General features: G+C 42.8%; 1 protein-coding gene across 1 annotated transcript; it reads left to right on the forward strand.

The window, feature by feature from the left end:
• The first annotated feature begins 10062 nt into the window (after nucleotides 1-10062).
• LOC311104820 (cytochrome c oxidase assembly protein COX18, mitochondrial-like) lies at nucleotides 10063-18955 on the forward strand. Its single transcript, XM_084146747.1, has 7 exons — nucleotides 10063-10196; nucleotides 12367-12805; nucleotides 14116-14216; nucleotides 14583-14749; nucleotides 14846-14961; nucleotides 15841-15948; nucleotides 16956-18955. Exons 2-7 carry the CDS (start codon nucleotides 12377-12379, stop codon nucleotides 17121-17123), a joined length of 1089 nt encoding a protein of 362 aa, XP_084002873.1. The 5' UTR covers nucleotides 10063-10196; nucleotides 12367-12376; the 3' UTR covers nucleotides 17124-18955.
• Nucleotides 18956-18986: the final 31 nt, after the last annotated feature.

The following is an 18986-nucleotide window of genomic DNA, read 5'->3' on the forward strand; positions in this document are numbered from 1 at the left end:
CCGACAGCTGCCCGCTTCTCCGCCAACGAGGCATGACAAGCACCAGACACTCACCATCTAGACAGCATGAACTCAACCAACACAGCCTAGCCCCCAAAACAACATCAGCACTCAAGCACTCAAAAGCATCAAACTCTTCAAAATAATGTGACAAATGTATCAAACACTTCAAATTAGCTTACAGTTTATCCAGGCTCTGTCGCAGCCGGCCGCGACCGGGAGACTCATGGGCGGCGCACAATTGGCCCAGCGTCGTCCAGGGTAGGGGAGGGAATGGCCGGCAGGGATGTAGCTCAGTTGATAGAGCATGGCGTTTGCAACGCCAGGGTTGTGGGTTCGATTCCCACGGGGGGCCAGTATAAAAAAAAATATGTATTCACTAACTGTAAGTCGCTCTGGATAAGAGCGTCTGCTAAATGACTAAAATGTCAATGTAAATGTTAAAAACATGAACATTTCCAAGGGGGGCAAAGGAAAGTCTCTGACACAGATACAGTATCTGGGAATATATTTTCTCCCCCTTTAGAAGTGCTACAGTGTTCTCATCACCTTTTTCTGGTGGATTCCCTTGAGTAGAGCGAATGTGCTGAGGTGGTTGCAGGAGCACACAGTGTGAGTAGAGTTTGACATCACTGAGGTGCAACCTTTCCCAGACCACACCCCCGGTCCATTCTAATCCGACCAATAAAACACAGCTGGGGTCCACATAACTTGACTGTGATACAGTGGATATGGGTTGGGGTCAATTCCATTTTCACTCAGTCAAATGTTTTCACTTCAGGACAAATATATCAACGCAAAACCTGTTTTACGGACAATCAGAGACCCTTCTAAAGAGATACCAGTGTTACCTGCAGGTGATTGAAGGTGATATTGACAGGTTGGGGCAGGTTTGTTGTGTTGGAGTTTCGAACAGACACCGTCACAGCACTGGTCATGAGCTGCTGGCTCTGATGAGAAGAGCTGTCCTTCAGAGTATCCAGATTCTTATAACTGAACAGAATGACAAACGCAAACCCTGTACACAAAACAAACAACAAAAAATACACTGCTACTACGGTGACCATTGGACTGGAGGCCCAGTTGAAGAACATCAGTGGCATTAACCAGTAACTAGAGAAGAGAGATAACCGATTACAGAGAGGAGGTGTGTGTTTGTGTGTGTGGACAACAGATATTTTAGGTTTAGGGGTTCGGCTTAGGGGTTAGGGTTAAAATAAGGGTTAGGTTTAGGTTTAAGGTTAGGTTTAGGGAAAATAGGATTTTGTGTGTGTGTCTTACTGTCAAAAGCACATCTCCAATCAATGGCTTTCCAGACGATACAGAGTTACTCAACAGCAAACAGTTGTCTCTCACCAGAGACAAGAGACTGTCAAAGGATGGTAGTCTGGAAGGGAGAGGGGGCCCTGCAGCAGGGGGGGAAATGCATTCAAAATGTAAAAAATCAAGGAAAAATACACTTTTCTACATTCTTAGTGTAATAATTCAAAACCAAAGCTTTACCTGTCCAGGCTGTGTTTCATGTTGGTCACAATTAAACTCTAAAGTAAAAGTAAAAACATGAGCACAGTTTAACTCAATACCCTTCTACAGTACAGTGTCCAGACCCGTGCATGAGAAAAGGAACCACTGGGCACTGTCGTAGTAAATATAAAATGTTATAGCTTGGTCTGACTAAAATCTTGTGCATGACCCATTTTAATGTTAGGAGCTTGTTTTCAATCAATGCTGTTCCTATGCAAGAACAATGGACAGAGGACCAATATCTTGTCAAGGACAACACCCACGCCACAGGCCACAATCTGGTTGCTCCCCACGAGTCTTTCCCATGAGACATACACATTCACACACACATCTCCATGCATACGCACACTCATTTTCATGCCTCACGAGTTCTTGCTCTGAGGACGCACACACACAAAAATGCATACGCACACACACACAACTGCACTTCTTTCTACTGGTCGGGTGCCAAGGGCAGAGGACTCTGCCGTGCACCAATGGGGCTTCTGCTCTGGACAGAGCAGACCCGCCTCCTACGCCTCGGGAACCAATCAAGGGACTAGAAGAAAGACCCTTTCTTTATGTTGCATTGTATAAAGTAATGCTGAAAACTCTGTTTTTGATCCCTTTTCAACTGTCTCCATAAGAGGCAACTGAATGGGTCCATGCATGTAGCTTGAGCAGATACCAGCTATCTCTGTGTTTAATAAACTGCCTTTTGCTTAAACATATTCCTCTCCGTCTAGCGTCGTTGGTTTTGTACTTCCTCTCCTGTATGGTTTCACCAACAAAATGGTAGCAGAGGATGGTTTAAATTCGATCTAAAAGTTGGTGCGAGAGGAAAAGGCAAATCATCGATCTAAAAACAGACGGAAGAGTGACCTGAAAATCCAGGAGACATCAACTATTCGTCTTGGCTCAGGAAACTGATCAGAGCGCGCTCTTCTAAAAAGGTAAGCAGAGCCTGTTAAAACAAAATCTTGCATATTGTATTGTAGACCAATACCAAATTATGATCAGTAGTACTGAGCGTGAGTATGAATACTTGTTAAATAATTTCCATCCTAAATGAATTAAGGCATACATGAGATATCTCGTACTGTGATTTATATTAATTAATCTATGTGAAGGCATAGTGGAAATCATAGTATAGATCTATGTGGAATTTAAATCTATGTGAAGGCATAGTGGAATCATAGTATAGATCTATGTGGAATTTGCTGTGTTTTATATTTTAACGTGTCTGTGTTATATCTTAAACGTGTAATGGATGATGGGAAGTTATAGTGAGACTTATGAGACCGAACACCAATCTGTGGAATTGAGTGAATTTGACCTAGGGTTTCAGGAACCGGGGACTGGGGAGACTGATATTGAAGTTGTGCAATGATTCTAGAACAAGCGTGAGATAACTAAAGCGTGGTGTGTGCTGTGTGTAGAAATTACTGCATTGGTATATGTGACTGGAATTCTGACTTTTATGATAATGATTGCACTACACATAATATAAAAACAATCAGCCTCTTTATATACGAGGGTGTCGTACATGAGATAAGTCTGTAATTGATACCGATAATACATCCTTGGAAATAAAACACCAGGGACGGGTTAAGTGTATAAAGATAGAGAAATGGCAGGGCCAAACCCAACCATACCCAAATTTAATGAATACTTAGAACAACGAATGACAGGGAGAGTAATGCCAGAGTCCACCAAGGGAGGGAGGTCATGTGCCCGCCCTTGATAGAAACAGATAGAAATGACTGATTATGTGAAGAAATTGACAGAATTTTCTGCAGCACTCTCTTCTCAGGTGCGGAAGGCCCAAGAGGGGGAGCTGTCGGGAAACACGCCACCACTGAAGGTAAAAGTGGGAGACTGGGTGAGGGTGAAAGTCCACAAAAGAAAGTGGCTGGAACCCAGGTGGACTGGACCGTACGAAGTGAAGGAGGTTACTTCACACTCAGTCCAGGTCAGAGGTAAATCAGGAGCACCCTGGCACCATCTAACACATTGCACTCCAGCCCCCACTCCTTCCAGACTATTGTCTGAAGTAAGAGCTGATTTGAGCAGCGAGAACCAATCCTGACAACACAATGAAGAAACCCTTATGGGAACAACAATCTCACTCAGGGTGAAGAAGAACTTTTTCCCCCTGGGAGAGATTGGGAGTGTCTGAATGTTTGTATGTATGTTTTCTGATAGGAATTGGACTCCTGCTGGGCACTCCTTATGAGGTGTTGTTGTGTGAAGCTATTTTGAATTACTTGTTAAATTGACTTGTAATATAGAAGAGGTGGCTAAGGGATTTTTAACAGTACCAACCGGGGGGCAAATCCTCACAAGAGGTCCCAGAATTTACTGGGGACGAGAAATGCTTGATGTAATTAAAATGGAATCCAGAGATAGAAGAAATCTCCATTATATAACCAGGTGGAGGGAGAGGTATGGTTTTGAGGGACGTCTGGACGCAGATAAACTCGAATCCATGCTTAAACAGATACATAAGGTGTGTAAAGGAGAAATAAGCAGTGAGAGAGAGAGAGAGTAGGAGGGGGCCAGTACCCACTGATAGCCTTACCTAATCTATTGGCGGGGAATGAAAGGGGCCCCAGCAACCTTAGATGTATACAGTAATAATAATAATATGCCATTTAGCAGACAGGCCATGAACACAGAGGACGTGGCTTTAATTGGGGATTTCAAATAGAAAACAACACACCTAGTATGATGTTAATAAAGTCTTGTTGTTTCAATTTTGGAGGGTTTTCAGCAGGTCAAGGGTTATAGGTCTTAGAGGAGCACACAGTGAATTTTATGGAGTTTTTTAGGTTTTGGCTGAGTTTGGGGTATATATGATTTCTTATGAGAATGAATGTCATGAGGACTTAATGAACACTTGGGATAACTAACATTTATGAAATATTTAGAATAATGGTAATGTTTAGTATACTATGGGATTAAACAGTTCGTTAAATGATTTCAATGGCCTCTGAACTCTGTTTTAAAATTCTGGTGTTATTTTAATCATCCACACTAGTAAATTCTAAAGGCATGAGAGGAGGACTTTAAGATAGTTTATTTTACTAAGTTGAGGGTAATTTATAGTACTGTGAAAATTGTGAAGAAGATTATAATTTGGTAATAATATATTTGATTTGAACCATAAAATAACAGAAGAGTGGTCCTTCGAGCCGGATGGCAATTGGATAATGAAATACCAATATTAACTAAAGTGATTGTTTAGGTAGGTGGTAATATTGACACATGGCCAAATCATGTGTCAAAAAGGGGGATGGTTGGATTAAATATTAAATATATACGAAGGAGAGGACAAAATACTTAAAAAAAAACAAAAAAAAAACATGTATGATAGTTTATTAACCACACCTGTATGTCAGAGGTTTTGTGCCCCACAGGTGAACTAAAGGAGAAGGTGACCCACTCTATCTAACCAGGAGACTGAATCAGGCCTGGCGGGAAGGGCCCTACCAAGTACTGCCTTTGCCAGCAGAATAGCTGAGAGATCCATCTGGGTGCATGTCACACACTGTAAAAAGGCAAAACCAGCTACACCTGACGAACAAACACAGAGTTAGGAGAAAGATCCGATTACCACTAGGGCTCGGGGGTTGGCTCCTTAACGAAGATTCCCTTACCCTGTCTGATCATCCCTGTGTGAGTTCGATAGAAGGTAAAGCAATGGGTTGGCCTCTGGCATCTGACATGTTCTCAGGGCAAATGTGGGGATTCACAGGTCTCCCGATGGTAGGTAGCTGTCTGATTGTGGGGGCCATATTCCTAACACACACGGACCCTCCTGTTTCAGCCAGAAGTGGTAGTTAACCTAACACAAGTTGAAAAGGCATAGGAGACAGCTAGACGTAGGGAAAGGGGAAATTCTAGAGTAAACCTCTCTGAGGGAGGTAGTGAGACCGGGGCTGTGGTAAAGATAGTGCAAAACTATAGACCTGGAGGAAGTAGTACAGGTGGAAACGGGGTATAGAAATCTTAACCTGTGGTTGGAATGGATTCAGTATACGGCAAAAACTATGTCTAAAGAGGACTGTTTTGCCTGTGGGACAGCCAAACCAAGGTTAACAACTACTCAGTTCCCCTTGACAGGCTTTGACTCTCTGTCAGGTTTATCCTCCATGCAAGCCACCCTGGGAATGTGGTGAAAGAGTCTTATGGTAACTTGCACTATCTGTTTCCCCCGATAACAAAGTCATCCCGACCTGGGTTGCCTCCGTTTGAAGTCTCAGGGGATTCTTATTATTGTTTTTCTAGGACTAGTAAGGATAGGATACAGGGTAGGGCATCTTAGCTCCTGCTCCCACACAGAGAATGTCACACCTAAAGAGACCATGACTAATCTCTCCTCTTTGTTGCAGCCAGAGGATTATAGGAGCCAAAACCAGGCCCGTGCTGACATCTGATGGTTGTGTGGTGATAACTGATTGTGAACTCACCTACATACGCAAACAATCAAACGTGTCAGAGACTGGTGAGTTGTCACATAGAAAGTAGGACCTCCTCCCGGGATCCTTTGATGAAAGGATATATATTGATGGGATCCACAATCAGATCACAGCTGGGTTTGAATCAAGTATTTTCTGGTGGTCAACAATTAATAAAAATGTAGATTGGATAAATTATATTTAATATAACCAGCAAAATATTTATAAACCACACTCGTGATGCAATAAAGGGATTAGCTGAGCAGACAGCGGCAACTAGCTTAATGACATGGCAGAATAGAATAGCTTTAGATATGCTTTTGGCTGAGCGGGACGGGGTTTGTGTTCTGTTTGGATATATGTGCTGTACTTTCATCTCCAACAATATAGCACCGGACGGGCCCGTGACCAAAGCGCTTGAGTGACCATCACCACGCTGGCGAACGAACTGGTTGAGAACTCTGGTATTGATAGCTCCATAAACGGTTGGTTTGATAACATATTTGGTAAATGGAAAACTATTGTTGTGACTATTCTGGGTGAAGTTATAGCTTCTATGGGTATACTTGTTCTTTGTGGATGTTGTCTTATTTCCTGGCTGAGTGACTGGTTTGGTGAGTACTCTTCTATGGTGGTTACTGGATTTCTGACCCTAGTAATTGTGTTTTTGCTGTTAATGTGTTGTGTTGCTTGCATCGTCCCCTGTCTCAGGAGGTCAGTGGTAGGAGTGGTGCAGGCGTCAGGTATGATGCTGTTGTTACCGGCCCAGGATGATGCAGGTGACTCTGCTACTGACTCTGAGACCAAGCTGGATGATCCATGTTTTGCCTAGTAAAATACATACACGCATTTATTTTCAGTTCTTGCTCATTTATTACCTTATGTTTTTACTAACCACTGTGATTGTTTATTCTTCCTGATGTGAAGGTAAAGGATTCCTGGGTGGCTGGTAGCCAACTCAGTACATGTTAGGTGTAGGGGAGGAATAGAGGGTTAAAATTATTATTTTTATTTTTTATTAACATTAAATGTTGTGATTTAATTTCCATATCCTGTTATTCTTAAGGGTGATTATACTCTGTTTAGAGTGACACCATACAATTATTGGGTTTTATTTTTAATTGGATCTGTATGTGATGAATAGCTTGGAAGGAATGCATTAAGGAGGAGCACTGTACTGATATGGATTGTTTCACATAACAGGCTGATAAGAACACTCTCTCTTTGTTGTCTGTGAAACTGTCCTTGAACATGGGTACATGGAGTACAGTGGAATGGTGTCTTTTGGGTGCTGACTGTTGTACCATTAATAAAGACGTCGATAGAATTAACTACATACATTAATGTCCAGAAATTAGAAAACTGGACTCAACAAGGTTTTGAGGCTGTTCATGGACAACTAGCTGCAACTTCATTAATGGCTTTTCAGAATAGAATTGCTGTTGATATGTTACTTGCTGAAAGAGGGGGTGTGTGTGCTATGTTCGGGGAACAATGTTGTACTTTTATTCCTAATAATACTGCTGCAGATGGAAGTTTGACAATTGCTCTGGAAGGGTTACGAACTCTTAATGGCAAAATGAAGAGCCACTCAGGGGTGGATACTTCAATGTGGGACTCTTGGATGGATGCGTTTGGTAAATATAAAACGCTTGTTTCTTCTATACTTGTATCCATCTCTGTTTTTGCTGCAATTCTAGTGCTTTGTGGATGCTGTTGCATTCCATGCATACGGACGCTGACAACCAGGATTATAACCACCGCTATTGATCCAAATCCTGCAGATAACGGTCAGATGTTTCCTTTGCTTGCTATTGACGATGCTGACCTAGGATATCTGGATGATGAATAGCATTTAAGCTTTTTGTCACGTCTCTTGTGAGACGTGAAGAGGGGGAAAGTAAAACTTTATCTTCTGATAAAGTTTTCCCTATTTTGCCAATTGCACTATTAGCTTGTGTCACGTCTCTTGTGAGACGTGAAGAGGGGGAATCCAAACTTTATCTTCTGATAAAGTTTTCCCTATTTTGCCAATTGTACTATTAGCTTGTGTCACGTCTCTTGTGAGACGTGAAGAGGGGGAATCAAAACTTTATCTTTTGATAAAGTTTTCCCTATTTTGCCAATTACACTGTTAGCTTGTGTCACGTCTCAAGTTTTCCTTCTTTACTGTTACTTGGTCACGTCTCTGGGGAGACGTGAAGAGGGGGATTTGTCGTAGTAAATATAAAATGTTATAGCTTGGTCTGACTAAAATCTTGTGCATGACCCATTTTAATGTTAGGAGCTTGTTTTCAATCAATGCTGTTCCTATGCAAGAACAATGGACAGAGGACCAATATCTTGTCAAGGACAACACCCACGCCACAGGCCACAATCTGGTTGCTCCCCACGAGTCTTTCCCATGAGACATACACATTCACACACACATCTCCATGCATACGCACACTCATTTTCATGCCTCACGAGTTCTTGCTCTGAGGACGCACACACACAAAAATGCATACGCACACACACACAACTGCACTTCTTTCTACTGGTCGGGTGCCAAGGGCAGAGGACTCTGCCGTGCACCAATGGGGCTTCTGCTCTGGACAGAGCAGACCCGCCTCCTACGCCTCGGGAACCAATCAAGGGACTAGAAGAAAGACCCTTTCTTTATGTTGCATTGTATAAAGTAATGCTGAAAACTCTGTTTTTGATCCCTTTTCAACTGTCTCCATAAGAGGCAACTGAATGGGTCCATGCATGTAGCTTGAGCAGATACCAGCTATCTCTGTGTTTAATAAACTGCCTTTTGCTTAAACATATTCCTCTCCGTCTAGCGTCGTTGGTTTTGTACTTCCTCTCCTGTATGGTTTCACCAACAGCACACACTGGTTGAATCAACGTTGTTTCCACATAATTTAAATGAAATTACGTTGAACCAACATGGAATAGACGTTGAATTGACGTCTGTTCCCAGTGGGTTCACTCGTTTGGCCAAGGATTGCACCCAAGGTCCCACTTACTAGATTTCCCCCAGGTACAATAATTGAGTATGATAACCAGCAGACATTGATCGGGAATGAGTTGCATCCCTAATATAGATTCTAGTCTAGAGGGTTTATCTCCTAGATCAGACATATGAGGAGGGAGGACACATCCAAAACACCAATATGTAGGCTATATAGCACATGAGGATGTGTGAAACGTACTCCTGACTGGTGTCCCCACTTGCGCCACCGAATATTTTTATTTAATAAAGGTTAAATAAATAAAATATCTAGCTTTTTGCGTGGCGTGACTAGCAAGACGCCTCGGGGAGGGCGGTCACGTGTGCTCGTCCCCAGGCTGTTGCGCATTTGGGAGGATGTGACTGGGAACGACGTTAGGGCCACATAAACCATCTGATTTAAAAAACGCTGATTTATGTAGAATCCATATTTTCCCATACTCTGAAACATCACTACTTCTATTTTCTCTCCCTTTCAAAATATATTTTATTGATTTTTTTTTTCTGACCTTCAGGCAAATTGGGAACTCACTGCAGCAGCATTTCCCTTCATATTCTCACTTACTCTATCATAATCGAAGAGGAAGGGGTTTGCAAGGTAAACCATTAGTGTAATCACCCAAAGACAACAATGAAAAGGGTCTCTCGGTTTTTCTTCAAGTGGTGGGACCTCTCCATAAAATCAATTATTTTCCTGATGAATGGTGTCTGGTCATTGAGCTTCATTAACACCTATTCAATAGCCAAAGTATCCTAATACATTGACGGGCAACATTATCTAGATTTGTGTTAGCTCAACAGGTAGGTCTATGAACCAATGAAAATATAAAGTTTCAAGACCTATTTGGAATGGCTTACCTTTTCTTTGCAGAGATATCACAGGGATGATAATGAGGGCAAATACATTTAGGTGTGACATAACTATTGGAAACATGTTGGAAAATTAAGAAACACACGTGAATAAATGGTGGAAGATTTTTGATTCATATCACTCATACGCACTGTTCCTTCATGATCAATTGCAGGTTTCAGGGCAGACATACATTTCTCCACCAGGTGGTGCTAATATCCTGGCCTCACTGACAGGCGTATTAACGCTTTTGCAGACGTCATATTTCCTCGACACGTTTGGCAGCTGGAGGTGAAATCATAAATTAATATTAGATTTAGCGTGCGGCATTGTAATGTACAGGTTTGGGACATAAGTTTAAATATTAGTTTCTGCAAGTGGAACGAAGGTGAGAATGTATTATTCTGTCCGAACTGCATGCGATAACTAGCAAATTGCATGTCATGGACTAGCCGATCATGACTCAGTTCCATTACACGAGAGTAATTGTTAAGAGCCCCGACTCTCGGTCCGAACATTTAACACGCAACACTTGCGTTGCTGTTTTGGAAGCATAAGGAACTTATGTTTAATATCAGCAAGAAAGCATTTTCAAAAAACGAAATATTAAATTGATACACACCTTTATAGGGTTATGGTTCCCACATGGCCATATATTGATTAAGACCGTTAAAAGTGTGTATATTATTTTGATATGAAAGTAAAGGGCTTTATGTCGCAATTGAGAATCGATTCACGTTTAGATGGAGTATTTGGCTGCCAGAGCTAGTCTTCCTCTGAAAATAACCTTGGACATAAGGAGTAATGGCTCCTTAAGAGTACATATTTATTTATTTGCAACCTTTATTTAACTAGGCAAGTCAGTTAAGAACAAATTCTTATTTACAATGAAGGCATACCCCGGCCAAACCCGGACGACGCTGGGCCAATTGTGCGCCGCCCTATGGGACTCCCAATCACGGCCGGATGTGATACAGCCTGGAATCGAACCAGGGTCTGTAGTGACGCCTTTATCACAGAGATGCAGTGCCTTAGACCACTGTGCCACTTAGTGTTAGTCACTGACTAACAACTAGTAAACATTAGCTAGCTCATGTGCAGTACTAACTCCATAATGGACTAAAAGAGGCTAACTTTACTCCTTATAGTCCAATGACCTTACATGTTCTGTTTAAAGGTGAATTGGCTCTGGAAGCCAAAACAGCCAAATACTCCATCTAAACGTAAATGGATTATCAATTCCGGTACTGTTCTACAAACATACATCCCTTTCATATCACATCCAAAATAATTTCACAAATGCAAAATACACATACTGTACACCGTTAAACAGTTGCAGCCAAAAGTATTTTTCAGTGACAACACGTTTGTGGCGTCTCTCTTCTGTTTACATACAGCAGATAGCTAATTAGCACAGGTAGTCGTCTATTTAAGCAATAAGGCACGAGGGTGTGTGGTATATGGCCAATGTACCACGGCTAAGGGCTGTTCTTAGACACGACGCATTGAGGTGCCTTATTGTTATTATAAACTGGTTACCAACATAATTTAGAGCAGTAAAAATAAATGTTTTGTCATACCGGTGGTATACAGTCTATCGTAAACCTAAATGAAAACAAAAATGCTCATTTTTGGTCTTAAGGTTAGCAGTGTGGTTAGGTTTAAAATGGTAGAAATAGGCGGCATTTCTGACTGTGGCTGTGGTAACTAGTGACAACTAGGTACGACTCAGATATAAAGTGGGTTTTCTCCGTTTTTTAAATCGTAATTATATCAGAACACTCGTAATGACCTAATCATTACGAAACAATCAAATATGCCACACGTAGCAAATAAGCCATTACATTTTTTGTTAACCAAATTCGACACTCTTATTGACCTCCATACCAAAACTCCTAGTTTGGTGAGCGATTTTTTTTTTTAAACACCACCTGCTGGAGAAGACAGATTTTGGCCGCAGTTATCCCTCTCGCTTCTTCCTGGTTAACCTAACGTAGCAGGCATAAAAATGCTGAGCGGAATTCCCACATCCGTTTTTCAGCGGAAAAGGAAGCTAGGTTGAATTAGCTGTATCCCTGAAAACCGGTTGCATCCGGTCGTTGGCAACTCCGCTAAGGGTTGTTTTCCATAAACACGCTGTAACATAGAGATATGGCCGTGTGGGAATTCACTAACCCTATAAAAGTGTGTATCAATGTAACCGTTTTTCCTTTTTTATCAAGGGCTAGTGCAGTACATTATGTACTAGCTACAAAGACAGGTTTTTAGTTGTAAGATAACCTTGCTGCTTGCTTGCAACAGCTTTCTTGAGTCGTTCCTATTCCCCTAAAGTAATGGAAAAACTTGCTGCAAAGCGAAAAAGTTCCAATGTCCATTGACCTTGTTGCCTGTGTAGCTAGATAGCTAGGTGGCGTGTATGTCTCCCTTACAGAAGGGCCAGTCATTGCTGCTAGCTAAGCTAAATCAAAATGTGCCAATGGTGATTGGTTGGTTTACATACTACTGTGCAACTTATTTTGCCCATGCCTACTTCTTTTAAATGGTCCTCTCCTCTACAGATTTGTGTCAATGCTGTGTCAGAAGATGACCGTGCACGTGAGACCTGGCTCACTGCGGACATTACATCAAATCACCTACCTGTCATCCAGACCTCCCATTCGAAGCATCTCCCACGCTCCCTTTGCCTGTGACCACCACACAACACACCGCAGCCACGTCCCTCTTCGGGTGGCCACATTACCATGCCTCCGTCCTAGTCTGCCTCTCAAATCAAATGTATGCTTTCAGCCCTGTAGACCAGCATCTACAACCAGCGGTACAGGCTGGTATGAGAGCCTAGCAGACTCTACTCCTGTCCATCTGACTGAGCAGCTACTGATATCTGTCCATCAGACCACGGGTCTACCATGGTGGGCCAGTATCGTGTGCACCACTGTGGCCCTGAGGACAGTTGTCACACTGCCACTGGGAGCTTATCAGGCGGTCATCATAGCAAAGGTCTGTGTTGCATCAAGAACCAAGCATTATATTGTACAGTGTTTTTTGTTGTTGTTGCCCACACTAGTCCCAACGGGGGCAGAGTTGAGATTGAGAAGCCCTGGGGTGCATCTCCATAGTCTAAAGTCAAGTATAATAATATATTATAATAATCCATTTAGCAGACACTTTTATCCAAAGCGACTTACAGTCATGTGTGCATACATTTTTACGTATGGGTGGTCCCGGGGATCGAACCCACTACCCTGGCGTTACAAGCGCCATGCTCTACCAATTGAGCTACAGAGGACCACATCAAGTGGCATCCTTCCTCATCATATTTCCTTCAGCTGCACAGATGTGCAAGAACTGGCAAGTTGAAAGCACATTTCCAGGAAGCGTCGACCATTGGTTTCACCTATTTTGTAAATACGGATGGGTGCAGGTGAAGGAAAAGAGATGAGAGGAGGAAGCTACGTTAGACTATTGAGATGCACCGCTGGTGTAATCTATCATTTGCTTAACAATTTGAAATGTAAATGTACAGAAACATGATTTGAAGTTCTCATCCATATTGCTGTGTGAAACAAGTGGATCATGATATAGTCACAATGGGGAGATTTTCTCTACTGCTCATTCACTATTCCACTTGAAACTTCCTCGTCTCCCATCCTTGTCTGTTACTGAAGCATCCCAGGAAGATTAAAGATGTTTACACACATTCTGGGGAACTATGACAGGCAATGTAAAGTCAGCCAATGCTTCTCTGTGACTGTGCAAACATTGCTGAGCACTTGGCCTTTATTAAGCATTCTTTCCCACTCCGTCCTCCTCAGCTGTGGGTTGTTTATTTTTCCAGTTTTTTCCCCCCAGTGTCGTCGTCTTCCTACTTTTCTTCCCCTCCCCAGTGCTGCTCTCCCACTGTGTGAGAACAAGGGTCAGCATATCGCTCCCCCTCCCACAGGCCTCACACAGACAGCCGTAGCAGCAATCTACTCAAGCCTATGAATGTCCTCCATGATGAGTCATCATGAGAAAAACTGCTTTTTGACTTTGATATTTGGCTGTAATACATCAAGGTCCCTGACTCTTAGAGGACTTTGAGAACTAGATTTTTAAAAAGGAGCAGTCGGGTTGAATGTTTTGTTGTCATAACTCAGAGAGTGCTCTTTCGTGACCAGGCTCCCTGGCTAGCCTGATTCCCTCTACGACCCATGTCCAGTTTTGGGTTACTAATGTGGGCTGTGTAATTTAGAACTTTTGGCTGCATTTCAGGGGGAGTCCATGTTGAATCAAAGTTAACCCCCATGCTCCTCTTTGCCTCCAGCTAGGTTGAAGCCCTGCAAGTGGAGATAGCGGAGCTTGCTAAGAGGCTGCGCTACGAGATCTCGGTGCGGGCCAAAGAGAAGGGCTGGACGGAAAAACACTGCCGGTGAATAAATTATCTTTGACCTGGGCTCCTGGAGGGCTGCTTCTGGGAGCTTGGCGCCAACTCTGAAACCACAGCCTATAAATATTAACCAAAACACAACACACTTCCATGCCGTTTGAGATTTTCTTCAAAGAAAAGTGCTCTCTTGCTCTTATCTGTCAATGTAATGGTGTATGACAGTTAACTTTTTAGATCTGGTTAGTTATGGAATACAATTTAACTTCTATGGGGAAGTTCCATGTTGTTTAACTGATACATGACACTGTATCAGGTTTCCAATGTCAGCTATGATGTTTTAAAAGAAGTAACTTAAAAAATTGAACTTCCTTAATTGCCTGGCATTTGGATTCCTTTGTGTCACATTAGATACCAATTCAAGAAGAACCTGAAGAGGATAGTGTCTGAGCTGTACGTGAGGGATAACTGCCACCCCTTCAAGGCAAGCCTGCTGATATGGGTGCAGCTGCCCATGTGGGTATGCCTCTCCCTGGCCCTGCGCAACCTGAGCCTGGGGGTGTCTGATGCTGCCACCGGTAAACCTCCACACTCACTCAATTAATCAATACATTCACAATCAAGTCTGTTGTATCTTCTACAAGCTACATAATCACATATTATTATTTTTTCAGCGTTGCAGACAGAGCTGGCAGTAGGGGGCACTCTATGGTTCTCCGACCTGACATTGCCTGACTCTACCTGGATCATGCCTGTCTCTCTGGGCCTCATCAACCTGCTCATCACAGAGGTGAGGCCCTGGTCGAACTAACATACCCGGCTTGAGCAACACCTCCATTAGACACACAATATGGAAACCTTTTAGATGAGAGCTTTGATCCACCTAGTATTCAGACCCTGTGGCTGCTGTTTTTACAAGAGGACACTCCTCACCTAACATGCTTTCAGATAGACCTGTGTTCAACTCACAATAGATTTCAGGTGGTGGAGTGTCAGGTTTTGGTGTAATGAAATACTCCAACGTAGGCTAGGACAGAACATACTATCGTAGATTATCTACTGGGAGACGGAAAAGATAGCGATATGAGAGTTGCTGGCTTGGTTCGGACTAGTTTTGTGATAGTCACATCTGTTTTTGATTTAAATGGATACTTCAAGATTTTGGCAATGAAGCCCTTTATCTACTTCCCGAGTGAGATGAACTCGTGGATACCATTTTTATGTCTCTGTGTGCAGTTTGAAGGAAGTTGCTAACTAGCGTTAGCGCAATGACGAAGTCTATGGTAACTGCTAGCATGCTAGTCGATACCATAGACTTCCAGTCATTGCGCTAACACTAGTTAGCATTGGCTCGCGAAACTACCTAACTTCCTTCATACTGGATGCAGAGACATAAAAATGGTCCCCATGAGTTCATCTGACTATGGGGAAGTAGACCTGTTCATTGGCAAAATCCCAAAGTATCCCTTTAAGCATTTCACTGTTAGTCTACAACTGTTGTTTACAAAGCATGTGACAAATATTTGATTTGATTTGAGTTTGGTCATTCTGCATCCCTCGCTGACCCATGAATAGATATTAAAAACCAGAATGCATTTCCCAGTAGCAATGAGAATGTCGATCTTCCCCACAAACGTTTCCCTTAAGTCTAGTTTATTTGTGTTGTCAGGTATTTGCTCTGCGGAGGATAGAAGCATCCAAGTTCCAGAAGTATGTGACCAACTTTATCAGAGGGATCTCTCTGTTGATGATCCCCATAGCTGCCACCGTGCCCTCCGTAAGTGTGTGTGTGTCTGCATGCTTGTATGTGTCAGCACACGCAACCACAAACAAGGAACCATTTATCCTTCAACAACATGTCATCACAAAAGCTGTCAAACATGCCACATCACTTTCCCCCTGTAAATTAAGACAGCTAGCACATTTCTCTAGCCATGCCTATGGCAACACACTCCCACTAGCGCTGAAACAAAAGACCTCAGCCACACGTTCGTCTCCTTCTTGCCCAGACAGGCATAACCCACATTGCCCCGTGCACCTATCCACCCATCGCATTACGTAAGGGATGGATGAGACGAACACTTTGTTTAGAAACCCACCTAAATGGTGATAGATGAAAAAACACTGAGGATGTTTTCTCCCCGACTTCGGTGATAGTTCCACCAAGTCCACAGACCCATGCACAGGATGTCTGGCTTATCTGGGACACTGTGCGAAAGATACACACACACACACACACAGTCGGAGACATACACACACATAGTATACACTTTACAGTTGGGCAGATGTTGCGACAGACAAACCCTGTTTGTACCTGAAGAGCCCCATCCGGCTTTGAAAGCCCTCTCTTGCTCCTATAGCTCCCTCTTTCCCAGGTACACTGATGCAGCCTCCCAATCTAGCCCCCCTCAATCTGATTCGATAATCTGGAGTGTAATTTTGTTGTGTCTCCATTCGAGCACCATCATAGTTGCATAAGAAGCTACCGAAGAGGAACCCAAAACACACTGTTCCATGTGAGAGTAGGCCTTGTGAAATGATGCAAGGGAGACTGAAACAATCTGAGGCTACTCACAACCTTTGGTTTAGTTAGATATATTTTAGCAGGTGACGTTTCGTATGCTTTTTCAGATATAATTATGAAGGGCTACCCGTACGCACCTAATTTTCGAAAGCTATTTAATATTACGGCTATGCATGCATGGTATTCAACTTTGCTTATTTGCTTATGCTGAATGCCGAAGATTGATACGCTCTCCATCTCCCTTCCTCTTTCTTCCCCAGTCCATGGCTCTGTACTGGCTAAGCTCCAGTTGTGTGGGACTGGGCCACAACCTGCTCCTGCGCTCACCTCGCTTCCGAAGGCTGTGCTGCATCCCCCCCACGCGCTCTGACTCGGACACGCCTTACAGGGACATCGCTTCCTCCTTCGTCTCCAAATACATCAAGTGAAATAGGTTTTCTAGCTAATAGTAGAGAAAGAGACTGTCGCACTCATTCAGTCAATCTTCACGATGAGTTGAAGAATCACGTGTGTTAGCACTGGGTTGGAACAAACACCTGCACTGTACACCCTGTATCTCTCCAGGACCAGGGTTGGTGACCACTGAACTAAGATCTAGAGTGCACCACGTTGGGGTGATGGTCCATCAGAGAGAATCAGACCTTGTGGACATGGAGTATCCAACACGTCCATATCTGACAAACCAAGTCAGTATCAAAATATCTATGTGACTGGTATATACTGTAGCATGTACAGTACCAGTCAAAGGTTTGGACACACCTACTCATTCCAGGGTTTTTCTTTATTTTTACTATTTTCCAGCTTCATGAGGTAAGCATTTAAATTAACAGGTGTGCCTTGTTAAAAGTTAATTGGTGGAATTTCTTTCCTTAATGCGTTTGAGCCAATCAGTTGTTTTGTGACAAGGTAGTGGTGGTATACAGAAGATAGCCCTATTTGGTAAAAGACCAAGTCCATATTATGGCAAGAACAGCTCAAATAAGCAAAGAGAAACGACAGTCCATCATTACTTTAAGACAGGAAGGTCAGTCAATCTGGAACATTTCAATAACTTTTAAAGTTTCTTAAAGTGCAGTCGCAAAAACCATCAAGCGCTATGATGAAACTGGCTCTCATGAGGACTGCCACAGGAAAGGAAGACCCAGAGTCACCTCGGCTGCAGAGGATAAGTTCAATAGAGTTAACTGCACCTCAGATTGCAGCCCAAATAAATGCTTCACAGTTCAAGTAACAGACACATCTCAACATCAACTGTTCAGAGGAGACTGCGTGAATCAGGCCTTCATGGTCGAATAGCTGCAAAGAAACCACTACTAAAGGGCACCAATAAGAAGAGACTTGCTTGGGCCAAGAAACACGAGCAATGGACATTAGACCGGTGGAAATCTGTCCTTTGGTCTGATGAGTCCAAATGTGAGATTTTTGGATCCAACCACCGTGTCTTTGTGAGACACAGAGTAGATGAACGGATGATCTCCGCATGTGTGGTTCCCACCGTGAAGCATGGAGGAGGAGGTGTGATGGTGCTTTGCTGGTGAAACTGCCAGTGATTTATTTAGAATTCAAGCCACACTTAACCAGCATGGCTACCACAGCATTCTGCAGTGATACGCCATCCCATCTGGTTTGCGCTTAGTGGGACTATCATTTGTTTTTCAACAGGACAATGACCCAACACACCTCCAGGCTGTGTAAGGGCTATTTGACCAAGGAGAGTGATGGAGTGCTTCATCAGATGACCTGGCCTCCACAATCACCCGACCTCAACCCAATTGAGATGGTTTGGGATTAGTTGGACCGCAGAGTGAAGGAAAAGCAGCCAACAAGTGCTCAGCATATGTGGGAACTCCTTCAAGACTGTTGGAAAAGCATTCCAGGTGAAGCTGGTTGAGAGAATGCCAAGAGTGTGCAAAGCTGTCATCAAGGCAAAGGGTGGCTACTTTGAAGAATCTGACATCTAAAATATATTTTGATTTGTTTAACACTTTTTTGGTTACTACATAATTCCATGTGTTATATCATAGTTTTGATGTCTTCACTATTATTCTACAATGTAGAAAATATTAAAAATAAAGAAAAACCCTTGAATGAGTAGGTGTCCAAACTTCTGACTGGTACTGTACATGCAGGTTTACTTTGAAAGGTAACCACTCCCTGTTCTACCCAGGATAACTTGGTGTTGTGATTGAAGACTAACTGGCAATGTAACTCTGTAACTGGCAAATGACATGCAATAAATGTATTTAAGATAATGACCACAGTCATGGATGATCAATGGATACTACATTTGT

The sequence above is a fragment of the Coregonus lavaretus genome (assembly GCF_964263955.1).
Source record: "Coregonus lavaretus genome assembly, chromosome: 29".
In the NCBI taxonomy this organism is placed as follows: domain Eukaryota; kingdom Metazoa; phylum Chordata; class Actinopteri; order Salmoniformes; family Salmonidae; genus Coregonus; species Coregonus lavaretus.